At 35.0% G+C, this 17,435-nt stretch overlaps 1 protein-coding gene across 1 annotated transcript in view; it reads right to left on the minus strand.

Annotated features, from left to right (window-relative positions):
* cntnap3 (contactin associated protein family member 3) overlaps window positions 1-17,435 on the minus strand; it is a 163,134-nt gene that overhangs the window by 90,293 nt on the left and 55,406 nt on the right. The window contains exon 3 of the mRNA XM_051686355.1: window positions 1,894-2,087. Within this exon, the coding sequence (XP_051542315.1) occupies window positions 1,894-2,087 (194 nt within the window). The remainder of the gene's footprint in view (window positions 1-1,893; window positions 2,088-17,435) is intronic.

The following is a 17,435-nucleotide window of genomic DNA, read 5'->3' on the forward strand; positions in this document are numbered from 1 at the left end:
TGGGGCCTGGGTAGCTCAGCAAGTAAAGACGCTGACTTCCACCCCTGGAGTCATGAGTTTGAATCCAGGGTGTGCTGAGTGACTCCAGCCAGGTCTCCTAAGCAACCAAACTGGCCCGGTTGCTAGGGTGGGTAGAGTCACATGGGGTAACCTCCTCGTGGTCACTATAATGTGTTTCTCGCTCTCGGTGGGGTGCGTGGTGAGTTGTGTGTGGATGCCGCAGAGAATAGCGTGAAGCCTCCACACGCACTATGTCTCCATGGTAACACGCTCAACAAGCCACATGATAATATGCACGGATTGACTGTCTCAGACGCAGAGGCAACTGAGATTCGTCCTCTGCCACCCGGATTGAGGCGAGTCACTACGCCACCACGAGACTTAGAGCGCATTGGGCATTCCAAATTGGGGAGAAAATGGGAGAAAATAAAAAATAAATAAAAGTCACAAATATCAACAAGTTTTCCTAGGGTTACTCTATTTGACCTGAACAAAGCGTGCCTTTTCATAAAAATTTTAAAATATTTACTGGAAAAAATATATAAACTTAATTAAAAACAAAAACAGTCATGAGTGTCTAAAAGGGTCTTCTCTGTTTTATGTTTTTATTATTATTATTATTATTTATTTATTTTGCATGCTGGTTACACCACCTAACTTTGATTTGGTGCACAAACATTTTTCAAATATTAATACTATTTTAAAACAATATCGTTACTCTGCTTTTTTTTAAAGAAATAATAATAAAAGATTATTCCAAACAAGTTATGCCAGCATTTTTCATTGAATTCATTGAAATTGAATTGTTGTATTCAAGGAAATTGTTTTGTGTGAATTGTGTTTTAAATGTATTTTTAAATAACTTAATAGATCCAGACAAACAAAAATTGAGGATCTTGTCACTGACCCATATACAAAGATGAGATCTAGATAAACTAGTCGACCTCGCTGATAGACTTAAAGGGCTAATTAAACACTAGAAACTATCTCAGAAAACTAGCGTCGTCTTTGAAGCCGGGTAGCTTCCCAATAATATCCTGCCAGCGATTGTAGGAGGCAATCAGAGTCAACGAGTAGAGCAATTGTGGATTATTGTACAGGGAGGAACTTTCATTTTGTCCTTCTATCTGTCAGAAATGTGTGCAATTTGGACTTTGTGAGCTCCGAGTAATTCCGAGCTGAGTAGCGTTCTCAGTGCCTTTGAAGGGATCACGAATCTAGTGGAGCAGAGTGTTAAGCCCAACAAATTGCTCTGTTTCCTGCTGCAGCGGCGCATCTCATTTGCTCTAAAGTGGCATGTGAAGTATGCCAAGAGTCAAGGTACAAATCCTCTCACATTCAAAAGAGAGAGAGAGAAAACAAGCGCCTGCGATTAAAGACGAAATCGTGACTCACGGTTCTCGCGGCATCGCCGGTGCTGTTGTCTACTGAACAGATCAAGAAAATGTGAGATGACTAACTTTACGGAGTAGATTAGAGGAATATGTCACCCAAAATTACTTTATTTCTCCTGTGAAACACAAAAGTAGAGGCAGAATGTTCATGGTGCTCTTTTTAATACAGCTACAGTAAATGGAGATTGACACTGTCAAAAAAGCACCATAAAAGTATTATAAAAGTAGTTAATTTGACTTGTGTGGTACAGTCTAAGTCTTTTGAAGCCATACACAGTTTTGCGTGATGAACTGACCAAAATGTAAGTCATTATTGACAGAAATATCCCCTGCATCGTAGCTCTCAAACCTGATTTGCACTTCTTCATATTCAAACTGGGGCGACTTTCCAGAAGTCCACAGTGCTAAAAGTGGACTTTTAGTAACATTTTATCTTGGCAAAGCACCATTTTCTTCATCTCAGGTAAAACTTCACATGAGCGAGGTGTTAAACTCTTACCCCAATGCTGTCTTCCTGTCGGTATGGTCTCCAGTTGTGACCCGTGTCACTGAACATGAGCAGGTAGCGTGTGACCCAATCAGAACTCCCATATCGGCCTTGTGTGGCGATGGCTGTGACCTCCATCCGCCGTTCCAGGTTAATTTCAAGCCACTGATATTTATTAGAGTCCAGCGGAGACCATCCTCCAGCACCTGAAGGTACAAGAGACAAACGGACTGATAATAGACCTTTTTCACAGACTGTGATGATGCGTTTCCGCCATATTTAGTAGCATAAATCTAGCAAACTTTTTTATATGATCATTTTTTAAAATATTGAGTTTAAGTTTATAACATTATGCTTTGTGTTATATTACCCAGGAACTAGTTTTAAAAAATGAATCACCACAGCTGTGAGGGGGTTTCGATGACAGTGAGAAAGTGAAAATAATATTTGCTGTGGTCTCCTATTCACCTCTGTTTAAGTTTAACCTGCAATCGTTTACTTCCACGTTCCAAAACCCAGAGTGTGCAAAAGGTATATGGACTGACTAACTTTCTCTTGGGTATTGTGTGGGTCATATGGGTTTAGGGTGAATCTACATTTTTGGGCGAACTATCCCTTTTAAAGGTTGGTTGAAGATTTGACATAAAATACAGTATATTATAGTATGAAATGAATGGATTGCATCACATGCTATTCATAAATGTTGCATTGTTGAGGGATTTATTTAGATAAAAAAGAATCTTTCAATTTTTCCTTGATACTTCGTGAAACTTTTACTCACTTATCAACACATGAATAATAAAGAGAAAAGCTTTTCCACTGTAAAGTCCTGTTAAAAAATGCTATGCCTGTTACAACCAGTTCATTAAAGACAATATTGATCTTTTCATATGTGAATTTCTCCATTATCTAGCAGATGAAATCTCGATCAAAATGCACCCTAAAAACAAAAGAAAGACATTTAAAATAATATTTTGCATAAAGAAAATGAAAACTATTTTAGGACCATTAGAATTTTATAAAATTGCTATATTATTTTCATGACAATGAAACATCGCTCACTGTCATAAATGCAATACAAAAAAATATCATTCTCATTATTGTAATACAAAAATATATTTTAGCAAATATTTAACCCTTTAAGCTCTGAAGGTGTTTTTAAAGATTTCCTGTTTCAATGGCATACCCAAAATTAAAGGCTTATAACTCAACAAAAAAATAAGGGGGGGTCAAGTGTTTGGTATCATTGTAAATAAATGACAATTTATAATGATATAGATTATGATACATTCTGAGACTCTCAGCCTGAGAAACTGCTGAAAATTTACTTTTTTTCTTATTTGACATTATATATCTCTGGGTGTAAATAAGATGGCTCCGAAAAACAGCTTTTGTTTTGTTCCCAATCATGTCAACTGTATCTGAGGAAAATTTTGTGTTGATATGACAAAGCAATCAAAAGTTATAGCATTACAAAAATAATTTAGTGTCCAAAAACGTCTCCAAACAAATAAAACATAATAATGGTACATAAGAACTAATTACACATGCAAACACAACAATGACTAAAGGTTTGCATAGCATGCAGACATGATTTTAGTAATGAGATTTCACAGAATGAGTTTCATTCTGTGTCATTTGAGTCATCATTGAGTCTGTGTCATGTATTTGGCGCCATCTCCTGGTGGCCATATGTAACATTGTGCTTCATGTGGATTATCTAATGATCTATGCATCTGATTACCTTGTGTGTGGACTCGTTAGAAAGATAATCACCTCCTCTAAGAAATGTAATGTGATATTATATGTTCCTTTTATGTTTCGTAAAGTTATAAGTGAAAACGTGGCATTTAAGCAACACCAACATAATTGTCAAAGACATATACTTAGCTATTACTCGCTATATTTTTGTCTGTGAGTAAAACAAATAGGCCGGTTGTATTCTACTATTTGAAAGCTTTCCAACAACATATGACACATGACTATTTGATGTTTTTACTGACTGCAATAATATGAAGAGTTTAATTTTGTTTATAAATCATCAAAATGGAACATTTCTGATTTGTCTGCAAATTTCAAAGCACTTGTTCTGTTTTGGTCATAATGCCTACATGCATTGGAAAGTAGCTTGGCTCTAAGCTTTCAAACGACACTTATTTTGTGTTGGTCAAGACTGGAGTTATTAATATATTGGTGATTTTTTTTTTCCACATAGGCCCATCCGAGCTTAAAAGGTTTAAGGTTGTACAACAAATACTTAACGATGAATAAATACACAATTTCACAATTTATACATCATATTTGTTTTGCATTCCAGTATTTACAATTAGATTTTTTTCTAAATTAGAATTTTGGAGGGAAAATGTGTTTTGTCAGTAAATATCCAAAATGGCAAATAAATCAATTAATTAATTAAAATAAATTACAATGAATAAATAATAATGTTAAAATGCAAATAAATAAATAAATTAGTGTCCCAAAAATAGGCTTGATTTTGTTTAATCAAAATATAATTTCATATTTCTTTTATTATTTTGGGGTGAAATTTAACTTCGATATGTTCTTGAAAGGTTTCGTAAGATTTATCCAGCGCTCTGCATTATGATTTTAAAGGAATATTTCACCCTGAAATGAAAATTCTGTCATCATTTACTCACCTTCATGTTGTTCAAAACCCATATGACATTTTTCTTTGTGTTCCATTAAAGAAATAAATTAAAATGGGTTTGGAACAACATGAAGGTACACTCGAAAAAAATAAAATAAATAAAATATCTTCGGATGAACTTGATTCAATCATGGACAGGGGTTCCACTTGTTTGAAATGAGTTTTCTTAACTTAAAATGACTAAGTAATCTCAACACAAACACTTTGTGTCGAAAGAACATAGGTGAATTGGGTAAACCCTACTAAATTAGACTTGTCAATGTAACTCATTTAATTCTCTTTTATTTCTTTATGTACTAACTAGTGAAAGTGAATGTTAGCATGGTAAATAAATGCTGGTTGGAAGTACTACAGAAGGTAGTTTAGTAACTTTGCTATGATTAGCACAGCATTTGCTCAAATCGAGCAATCAATTCCATGTGTGTTATTTACCTGTGCTCATCATTAACTCAAGCTCCAAAACTCCAACATAACAGAATCTCTTCTAAATCTCAACATAACAAAACATTAAACACTAACAAGAATGCACCATTATATTCATCTTGCACAAAAACACATAAAACAACACATAATTTTAACATTTACTCTCCCTATCGAGTCCCATGCAAAACACTCTGTTACCACACACTCTAATCAGTGGTTTTGCTGTAAATATCATTTACATTCTGAGAACTTCAGAATTTTGTCCAACAACAGAGTCGATTTACCTGCATAATGTGGCAACTCTGCGATTCATAACTGCAACACAATACACAGCAGATGTTGCACCTTCTCAACAGCACGGGGTAAATCAGATAAGACGGTGTCATAAATGGATCCTCTCCATCGTAAATCATGATAAGAGGACCTAACGGAGGGACAATGGATGGAGACATCAGACAGGTGGAGCCAAGTACACCCAAAATGAGTCACCGGGTGGCTCTCACTCATCATCAGGACAGCTAAAGTGATGTTGTGTGGATAATGTAGAATATGATGAGACTTAATTACACATTGAAGGAAAATTGTTGCTTTTTCAAAGCTCAGAACACTTAATGGACTTATACTGTATTTTTTGTCTTAGATGTGTCTCTTCAAATGAGTCAATTGTTGACATACAGTAAGAGTATAGAGCTATAAAATGAATGTGGATAGCAAAGCTCAGATCATTTGGAGTTTTGATGAGAAATGTTTGAGTTCATATTAAGATCTCTGACTTTTCTGAATTTAATGGTTCCGGATCCGATTCCTCTTAACGATTTCAGTTCCTTAATGGTTCCATTAACGATTCTTTTTGTACTTTTGAGGACGAATTATTTGAAAATAAGTCTCTAACTATACATTAATAAAAATTTGAAACAAACAAAAACGGGTTATATGTTCTGGAACCGCACTACACTGGACACGCTGTATGTTTTTTAATAAGTAGAAAGAACAAGTTCAAAAGAGTCATTCATTCAGGAATCGAACTACACTGGTCACTCTGTATGTTTTTGATTCAATTATTCAAACTGCTCATAAGAGTAATTTGTTTTGGAATCAGACTACACTGGTCACGCTGCATGTTTTTGATTCAGTAAAAAGAACCGGCTCATAAGAGTCATTCATTCAGGAATTGAACTAGACTGGTCACTCTGTATGTTTTTGATTCACTTATTAAAACAGGCTCATAAGAGTCATTTGTTTTGGAATCAGACTACACTGGTCGCACTGCATGTTTTTGATTCAGTAAAAAGAACTGGCTCTAAAGAGTCATTTGTTCAGGAATTGGACTACGCTGGTCATGCTGTATGTTTTTAATCAGTAAAATGAACAAGTTCATAAGAGTCATTCATTCAGGAATTGAACTACACTGGTCGAGTTGTATGTTTTTGATTCACTTATTAAAACCGGCTCATAAGAATCATTCGTTTTGGAATCAGACTACACTGGTCACGCTACATGTTTCTGATTCAGTAAAAAGAACCAGCTCATAAGAGTCATTCATTCAGGAATCGAACTACACTGGTCACACTGTATGTTTTTGATTCACTAAAAAGAACCAGCTAAAAAGAAACATTTGTTTGGGAATCAGATTACTCGTGTTTTGCGCTATAGATTCAAAAGAAGCGGCTCATAAGAGTCATTTGTTTGATAATTGGACTAAATTACTGGCGCTATATTTTTTCCGATTCACTAAAATGAACCGGCTCATAAGAGTTATATATTCAGAAATCGGACTACACTACTAGCAATGTATGTTTTTGATTCACTAAAACGAAACAGTTCATAAGAGTCATTCATTCAGAAATCGAACTACACTGGTTGTGCTGTATATTTTTGATTCATTAAAAAGAACCGGTTCATAAGAGTCATTAGTTCGGGAATCAGACTACACTACTAGCAATGTATGTTATTGATTCACTAAAAAGAACAGGTTCATAAGAGTCTTTCATTCAGAAATCGAACTAAAATACTAGCAATGTATATTTTTGATTCACTAAAAAGAACCGGTTCATAAGAGTCATTCATTCAGAAATCGAATTACACTGGTAGGGCTGTATATTTTTGATTCACTAAAAAGAACCGGTTCATAAGAGTCATTAGTTCGGGAATTGGACTACACTAGTAGCAATGTATGTTTTTGATTCACTAAAAAGAACCAGTTCATAAGAGTCATTAGTTCGGGAATCAGACTACACTACTAGCAATGTATGTTATTGATTCACTAAAAAGAACAGGTTCATAAGAGTCTTTCATTCAGAAATCGAACTAAAATACTAGCAATGTATATTTTTGATTCACTAAAAAGAACCGGTTCATAAGAGTCATTCATTCAGAAATCGAATTACACTGGTAGGGCTGTATATTTTTGATTCACTCAAAAGAACCAGCTCATAAGAGTCATTCGTTCGGGAATTGGACTATAATGGTAGCGGAAACACAGTCAGAGTTTTTAGTATCCTGTTCTATCCGCATCGATGGAAAATTCCATGTTCAGGAACCGATAATGGAAATGAAAGTCATGAAAAACATACGGTTCCATTGAGTATTTTTCAATTTGCTCTCCCTTTAATCAGATTTCTCTCTAGGAGAAACAACGGAGATATTAAAAAGAACTCATAAATATTTTGTTATTTCCTGTAGGTAAAAACAAAGCTAAGAAGCTTTTTTAGAAAAAAGATTCTGTACCGATACTCAGTCTGCTCTCTGCTATATACCGTATGTCTCTTTGGATCATGGGTGATATTTGTAATGTTCATCATGTTCACTCAAAAAGAACAAGACCTTATTAAAATAGGTACAAACTGCCCTCTCACAGTTAACTTCACTGTAGCATAACAAGCCTATTTTATTATTTAGGACAGCAGCGAAAAGCCGAGTAAAATAAGACCCGCGGCAGACATCGACATGACCACTGAAAGTGGACGTGAAGACGCTTGAGTTCGGCTCATTATCGAGAGTCAAACGGAGGGATACACACACAAACCTGGCAGACTTGGATATGTTTCAAATTTAAACCAACGTTCAGTGTCCAGAAAGCAGCTTCTACTTTGCATTTTTTTTTAACTACATAAAAAACGACTTTCACCCATTTTCAATTCATTTGATATCACCAAAACGTAGAAACACATCCACATCCAGGACGTGATAAATGTTTCAGCGTAGATGAAATGTAGTTTCAGTTGTCAAGTCTCAATATGAGACTGTATTCTTCCTGTTCATCCATAATGTGGTTTGATCCAGACATAAATATTCGGATTTTTCCACCCAGGTTGCCCACTCTAATGACCTCTGAACGGACTTCATTAAACTGTAATAACCTCATTCTGAAAAAGCTTCATCTCTCTCAGCTGTCAGTTTGAATAAAGCAAAAGTCTGTCATTCATTGCACCTTTTCCCACCAGAGCAGATAAAACTGTTCCTACAACCGAACAGAATTATTAAAGTTAATCAGGGGCCACGGACGAGGTCAGCAGACTGCCGCTTTAAAACTCATTTAAATGACCATTTCATCATATTACAGCACCTGAGAATCACCAGACCCAAAACTGGAGAAACCATCAGTGACATTTAATCTGAACATTTAAGATTAAATGTCATAATTACTGTAATGACTAATGAGACAATCACTAATCTACAAATTTGATAAAAATATGCATTTATGAATATTCCGGGTTCCACTGAAAACTTTGGTGGCATAATGTTGATTACCACAAAAAATGTATTTAAAAAAATTCATTAAAAAAAAAAAAAAGAAAAGAAGCAAAAATTGAGGTTACAGTGAGGCATTTATAATAGAGGTCAATGGGGTGCACTTTTGGAGGGTTTAAAGGCAGAAATGTGAAGCTTATAATTTCATAAAAGCACTTTATTTCTTCTGTTATTTGAGCTGTAAAGTTTAACTAGCCATTTTACGGTCATTTAAGAGTTAACGGTAGCACAGATGCAGTTAGTCAGTGATTTTAGCACAGTAAAATCATGTTAACACACATATTGTTTATGTCTTGTGTCTATACTTTTGAAACAGTGAGTATTTTAATGTTTACTGATTGTTCCCATTGACTTCCATTGTAAGTGTCTCACTGGAACACACATTTGTAATTGATTAAATGAAAAGAGGGACAAGTACAAATTAATTTTTGTGCCAATTAACATTATGCAACAAATGTTTTCGATTGCGTTTAACTTGTATTGAACCCGGAAAATGTATTTTAATTTCCTAAAATGCAAAATAACCATTGAAAATGAGTCATAATAAAAAATTAAAAAATAAAATAAAAAAAAATTTAAAAAGAAAAAATTAATTGAAAAAAAAATAATAAAATAAAATATTTTTCTGAAATATCTTGAAATTAGATCTGGGCGATACGGCTACAAAAATTTATATCTCAATATTTTTCAGCCTATTGACGATATTTATTCGATATATTTCTCGATAATTATGTATTTGCTCTGAAACGGCTAAAAAGTGATTTTTATTTGTATTTTTTAAATCAGAGGACCATAATCTCATCCAAGCAGCCATTGTAGCCAAGTAGATTCAATTTATTAAAGGCACTGAATAAAAATCTGTTTTAAAATAATGAAGGTTTTTCACTAAATTAAAAAAGGGAGAATGATATCTAATAATTTTCATTGATATGCACATTTATATTTTATATACAATGATACATACTGTAGTAGCTTAATAAAAAGCATTATTTACCTTCATATATTTTTGACATAAAATTATTATTATTATTTTTTTTTTTTTTTGTGTGAATGAACAAGGTGGAGCTTTTATTTTGAAAATGAAAGTGTTGTGTGTCATTTACAATGTTCCGCATCGATTTCATCGCTTCCTTTTCTGCTATACAGTGCCACCTTTGAGATTTATATAATAACTTGTAGCGATTACTAATGTTTGGAACTGCGAATGCTTAAAACCTGCCGTACTTTTATTTCACAATGCATGTGAACAGCTCACCTTCTGAAGCACACACAGACATGTTTATCTGTCTTTCACTGCAGCCTTTTGCCATTTAATAATCACATATGACCATAAATTTAATGTTATTTTAATTAATTGCGCAGCCCTGAAGGATTGTGAAATTAGTCAACTGATGCTCTTTATGAAATTTAATAGCCAAATAAAAAGCATTTAAAAATCATCGTGATATACACAATATTGTTTAATTTTATATCATCAGCAAAATCATAGTGATTATATCGGTAATATTCAATTTATCACCCAGTCCTACTTGAATGCAAAAATGCATCTGTTAAAAATAATTAAATTTCTCAAATTCAAAAGATTAAACTTTACATTTAAAAACATTAAGCATATTTTTAGGACCAGTATAATTTTTCATGATTTATTATGACAATTAAGCACATTTTCCTTGAAATCTCTGATTTCTGTAATGTATCCATTACAAATTTACTGTAATTATATTTTTTAAAGAATTATTTAAATCAGCATAGATTAAAATACTAAATACTGGGGGCCTGGGTAGCTCAGCGAGTAAAGACGCTGACTATCCCCCCTGGAGTCGCGAGTTCGAATCCAGGGCGTGCTGAGTGACTCCAGTCAGGCTTCCTAAGCAACCAATTGGCCCGGTTGCTAGGGTGGGTAGGGTCACGTTGGGTAAACCTCCTTGTGGTCGTGGTTCTCACTCTTGGTGGGGCATGTGGTGAATTGTGCGTGGATGCTGCCACACGCGCTACGTCTCTGCGGTAACACGCTCAACAAGCCACGTGATAAGATGCGCGGATTGACGGTCTCAGACGCGGAGGCAACTGAGATACGTCCTCCACCACCCGGATTGAGGCAAGTCACTATGCCGCCACGAGGACCTAGAGCGCATTGGGAATTGGGCATTCCGAAAAGGGGAGTAAGTGACAGTAAGTTTTTATTCATATTTTCTGGTGAAATATGACCTGGATATTCTTTAGACAAGTTTTGTGAGATTCATCAAATATTCCAATTTCAAGTGCTGTAAACGTTTGAAAGGAATGATATACAACATAAATGTATAACTGGCTACAAGAATTTTAGAAAGTCGCAAACAGTGTTCCAATAAAGAGTAGATGCCTGTCCAATGAACTGGCCGCAATCTCATCTATTATTTACCATGTTTCCACCAGTGAGTGCCAAGGGACAAAAGCTACTTTAGAACGAGACAGTTTCAGCAAAAATGTCTGTCAAATGTAGAAGCCACGTCTATAATGTCGAGCAGACGTGATCGTTTATAGATCTACTGGCTTTGATGAAGCTAATAGAGCACAAACAGATGTTGACAGCAGCCACCTGGCTTATCTTACCTCGACTTGAGTGAATATAAGAAAGGATACAGAGTTTAAAGCATCTTTTTGGTTAATTGCATCTGCTGAGTTTACTGAAAGGGTTCCAATTAGAATGGCACACCAATCTAATCTGTTCTTTTTCAAATTGATTGCATACCGACTGGAAATGTCATGCTGTTTAAACTCTATTCACATCACTTGAATGTGACACTGACAAATTTGCAAGTTGAATATGAAACATGTGAAAAGGTAAATTGTAGTTATTATCATTTGGTCATGGACTGGGATAAAGTCACATAAATAGCTGTTTTCACACAGTTCAAAATGCAATACACTCAATTTTCCACGTGTTTTTAACGTGAATGCTAAGAGCATGCCTTGCTTTCAAACTACTGATTGAGTTATAATTTTTTGCTTCAGTATATAATGTTCTCATAAGTACGGCTTTTATATCCCAGGGATAAAGTACATAATTGAAACAGCTCTGTTGCTGCTAGCGGCTATCAACACAATCACATTTGCATTCTAATTAAAGCCACTGTGTGGTATCCATATCTATGTATTTATCTGCGACCTAGCACATAACAATTACACCTGCTGATAATCTAATAGCCGATGCTTTAACCGACTGCTAATGGCACCCGTAATGATAGAGAGATTTCTGAGAGATGCTAGGCCTGTGGGCTTTGGAGAATCAGTACACGCTGCTGTATAAATTTATCCCACGATTGAAAGAGCCTTACTGTGATATCCCGGCAGGTTTGCATAACAGAATACAGCATGTAATCTGGCCTGAGATTGTGAGCGTTCTAATGGGAGAAATAACACAAATAGATGTCTCATGTGAAGCATAAATTCATTATTGGTCTATTAGAGTTCTTTGAACTATAATTTAACCATTAAGGGCTTAAAATGTTTTGTAGCTATCAAGAGAGTGTTTAACTAGTGTCTGTAATTAAATGCACATCTTAAAATCTGGTCTTGAATGGCAGCAAAATAAAATTAAAACAAATAAAAGTAACAGCACAACTCTCCTCAACAAGCCGCCATACTTTTAACAAAAACAATGTATTGCATGTTCACTTAACACATAGAGGAGATGAATTATAGATATCTAAAATTAAATTTTTACTAGTTAACCCTTTAAGCACTGAAGGTGTTTTTAAAGATTTCCTGATTCAGTGGCATACCCAAAATTTAAGGCTTATAACTCGACATAAAAAACAAAAACAAGGAGGGTCAACTGTTTGGTATCATTGTAAACAAAATGTTTCAAAAAATTTTATGATATATATTATGATACATTCTGAGACTCTCAGCCTAAGAAACTGCTGAAATATCACAAAATATTGAGCCAAAAATTTACTTTTTTTCTTATTTGACATTATATATCTCTGGGTGTAAATAATGTGGCTCCGAAAAACTGCTTTTGTTTTGTTCCCAATCATGTCAAATGTATCTGAGAAATTTTTTTGTGTTGATACGACAAAGCAATCAAAAGTAAAATATAAAATCAAAAAGTAAAATCAAATATAATTTATCATAGTGTCCAAAAACATCTCCAAACAAATAAAACATAATAATTGTACATAAGAACTAATTACACATGCAAACACAACAATGACTAAATATTTGCATAGCATGTAGACATGATTTTAGTAATGAGATTTCACAGAATGAGTTTCATTCTGTGTCATTTGAGTCATCATTGAGTCTGTGTCATGTATTTGGCGCCATCTCCTGGTGGTCATATGTAACACTGTGCTTCATGTGGATTATCTAATGATCTATGCATCTGATTATCTTGTGTGTGGGCTCGTTTGAAAGATAATCACCTCTTCTAAGTAATGATATGTGATATTTTATGTTCTGTTTATTTGTCCAGAAGTTATAAGTGAAAACGAGGCATACAGGCAACACCAACATAATTGTCAAAGATATATACTTAGCTATTACTCGCTATATTTTTGTCTATGAGTAAAACAAATAGGCTGGTTGTATTCTACTCTTTGTGAGATTTCCAACAACATATGGAACATGGCTATTTGATCAGTTGCATCAGAACAGTGCAAAAAAAATTGTATTTTTATTTTTTATAAATTATCAAAACGGAGCATTTCTGATTTGTCTGCAAATTTCAAAGCACTTGTTCAGTTTTGGTCATAATGCCTACATGTATTGGAAAGTAGAGCTTCTAAGCTTTAAAACTATACTTATTTTGTGTTGGTCAAGACTGGAGTTATTAATATTTTGACAATTATAATTTTTCTCGCCAACGGGCCTATCTGAGCTTAAAGGGTTCAAATGCTGATAACGTATATAATTCTTGATAACATTAAATATATTTACACCATATAAAAAAATTAAAAAACTGTAATTCTTGATATCAAAAATTGAATTACAACTAGTAAAAAATGCTAACTTTTCATACTGGTAATTTAGTTTTCACTAGTGGCAATATTAATTTCAGATATCTAAAATTTTTTTGTAACTAGTAAAAAAGCCTCTTAATATATCTTTAATTACTCTTCAGTTTATTATCCATTTCCAGATATCTGAAATACCAAATCTGGCATGTTGAAATACATTTACAGGTATCAAATTAGCATTTTCACTAGTTGTTATTCAATTGTTTATTTTAGGAATAGACATTTACCCTAGTAACAATGTAATTACTGATATCAAAAATTATCATTTTTACTAGTAAGAAGTACATAGCTGATATGTGAAACTGGAATTTCAACTAGTAATAAATGTATTATAGATATCTGTAATTGTGTTTTGAACAGGAGTGAATAACGGATCATTGTGAAATTCTACTAGAGAAAATGCAGTTAATGATATCATTCATTTCTTTTTTTTACCTGTTGAAATTTCATTTTTAATATCAAGAATAGGTATTTTTGAGAGTAATGGCATCATTTTCTATGTCAAGAATTATTGACACAATAATTATATTATATAATTATTATTAATTATTGAGTTATAGCACAAATGTATTTACTGATGCACTTTCACTCCATTAATTCCATTGCTTATTTCAAGAATTAGCATTTTAACAAGTGAAAATTTAATAGTACATATCTATAATTAATCTTCTGCACATGATTATGAGTTGAAAGAGTTTGCAATAACGTGACAAGGTTTAATAGTGTTAGTAGTTTGTTTGTTTGGCTTAGCAAAAAATTGTATGAGTTGTCTTTTTCAAATGATGTCGTCCATCAGAAATGGCTCAATTGAGTGAGAATGGGCCATCAACTCCATTGTCTAGACATTCACACATGTTTGTCGTCTTCTATAAGTACTTCAGGCTAAATGAAATGCCAAGATATTTGTGGCTCTATCAGAACCAAGTGAAATTTCAGAAAATCAATACGTATCTTAAACCAGCACTATACTGGACTTGAACTAAAGGTCAAACTGTGGTCTTTAAGATTTCTTGGTGGCACGTAAAAGTTTGAAGCATGTGGAAAATAACAAATAGTTTGCAGTTCCTCAGGGCCGATGTCTGACTCTGGTTCAACAGACACTTACAGTGACTTAAAAAGTATTTGGACTCTTAAGACACACTTTAAAAAGTCTCATTTACTTTACAGAAAGATAACACAAACACAATTTTCAAGCAAAATGATTAAACAATATATGCAGATTTTTTTTATGTACTGTGCATAAACCACATGTAAAAACCCAAGGAGAGGTGTGATATTACTTTTGCAAGTGATCAGACTTAGAATTTTCAACTGATAAATGACAAAACAGAATAAATAAATAAATAAATAGACAGACAGACAGACAGATAGGCAGATAGATAGATAGATAGATAGATAAAATTACTAGAGACCAGAAGAGCATTGAGACTTGAGGGTGGACTCGTGGAATCAGAGTAGAAAGCCACCACCCAGAACACCCTAGCAACAACCTGGCAACCAACCACAACCCCCTAGCAACCACATAGCAAATACCTGACAACCAAACACAACCCCCTAGCAACCACACACAACCCCTAGCAACCACCTAACAGCCAAACACAACCCCCTAGCAACCACCCAGAACACTCTAGCAACCACAACGCAACCACCCACAACCCCCTAACAACCAACTAACAAACCAAACACAACCCCTTAGCAACCACCTGACAGCCAAACACAGCCCTCTAGCAACCACATAGCAACCACCCAGAACACTCCAACAACCACACAGCCACCACCCACAACCCCCTAGAACCACACACAACCCCCTAGCAACCACATAGCATCCACCCAGAACACTCTAGCAACCACATAGTAACCACACAGAACACTCTAGCAACCACATATTAACCACCCACATCCCACTAGCAACCACCTGGCAACCACACACAACCCCCTAGCAACCACACAGCAGCCCCCCAGAACACTCTCGCAACCACATAGCAACAACCCCCGGCAACTACATAGCAACACCTGACAACCAAACACAACCCCTTAGCAACCACACAGAACACTCTAGCGACCACATAGCAAGCGCCTGGCAACCACCACAACCCCATATCATAATGACAGTAAGTTTTGCACTGGCAAGCACTGCTCACTTTTCCTTCAGAAAATGTAAAGATCAAGTTTTTAATAAAATGACCAGTGACATGCCGTCCATATAAGCAGGGCAAGCAGTGCTTACCTAACAGAAGGGTGAAAAGAAAAATGACTCTGTGAAATATTTAAATATAATTGTTAATATAAACGACCGTTGAGCAGCACAGGCAGTTATTCATTTATTCCCTTTGGCGCCACCCTCAGGTATAAGCACTTTATGTTATGCTTTCTCCGATTCAAAACATTGTTTACCACCCTTCCATTCAACACTGTACGTTCATTCAAACTGAATCACGCCCTCTACAAATGGCCAAGGTAAGCATCTTCTGGCACTTCATTGTATGATTTAATGGACATAAACATGCTTGGCTCAATATTTGACAATCTTTAATTTGTGTTATATGAGCAATATTACTGTCCTAAATTGAAAACAATTTGGTCATGAAGTTCTCCACTGTGACATAATTGTTTCCATTGACTGGTTGGTTCTAAGGCAACAATTTACATCAATAACATTTCCACGACATTACACTCACCCATATAATGTTTTGGGCACAGCGTTTGATAATGTGTATTAAAAATCTTTGATGCTTACTCAAAGTCCAGGGCACGTGCCTGAAAATTACACATGAAGGGAGTTAAAAACAGATTCTTCTGTTTTTAAAAACAAAACAAAATAACAACCTGAACTTCGGGAACTTTACATGTCAGTCAGACTGTCTCTTCCTGTCAAAGTGGGCTGGACATTATGCTGATAGTCAAAAGTCTCGCTTTGCAAGACTATTAACTTGGTACTCAGATGCACTTTTTGTGACTGTATTTCATTATCTTGGCAGTATGTTTCACTTCTAAAGGTAAGGACACCACCAAAGTCTCCAAATGTTACCCTTGGCTCTCCTCTAGACTCCTGTTGTCATCAAACCCCAGAGAATATTCAGCCCTGCATATGTGCAAAGAATTCTCCTACAAACCTCCTGAAGTCTGACAAAAAGACTGTGCACTTCACGAGTGCTTTGTTTGCCTCGATTCTGCAGGATCATGGGAAGTGGAGGTCTTCACCAGGAATTCCACTATTAAACATGATTTCTAAAAAATTTTGAAAGAGTTGAAATAACTTGGACTGATGGCTTCAACAGAAGCATAAACCATTGATTAACAGTCTCATAGCTCACAGTAGGTCTGTCTTTACAGGTTTATTAGTTATCGTTAAAAACCAATTCACCTCTGGAGTAAATAAATAGGATTTTTACTTCTGGAACCAGACTGTTGCACTCTAAAGGGTTGGGCAATCTAGCAAAAAAATTATATATAAATATTTTCTGCTTTTCGACAATTTTCAATATACATCTCGACATCTGCTCTGAAATTACCTCAGCTGGAGCCGCCGGCGGGTCCAAAAGGGGTCGCTATATCGCGAAAAAGTTTACGCTTAAAACGTTAAAATTTCCATATACATAAGTCAGGTGTTTGAGGTTTCATTTGAAAGCTTAGAATCTGAACTTTAGAGATAACCATCACTTCTGTATTTATGTTACGTAAAATAACAAAATAAGACCTCAATACATTCG

This window comes from Myxocyprinus asiaticus, chromosome 43, assembly GCF_019703515.2.
Source record: "Myxocyprinus asiaticus isolate MX2 ecotype Aquarium Trade chromosome 43, UBuf_Myxa_2, whole genome shotgun sequence".
Classification (NCBI taxonomy): domain Eukaryota; kingdom Metazoa; phylum Chordata; class Actinopteri; order Cypriniformes; family Catostomidae; genus Myxocyprinus; species Myxocyprinus asiaticus.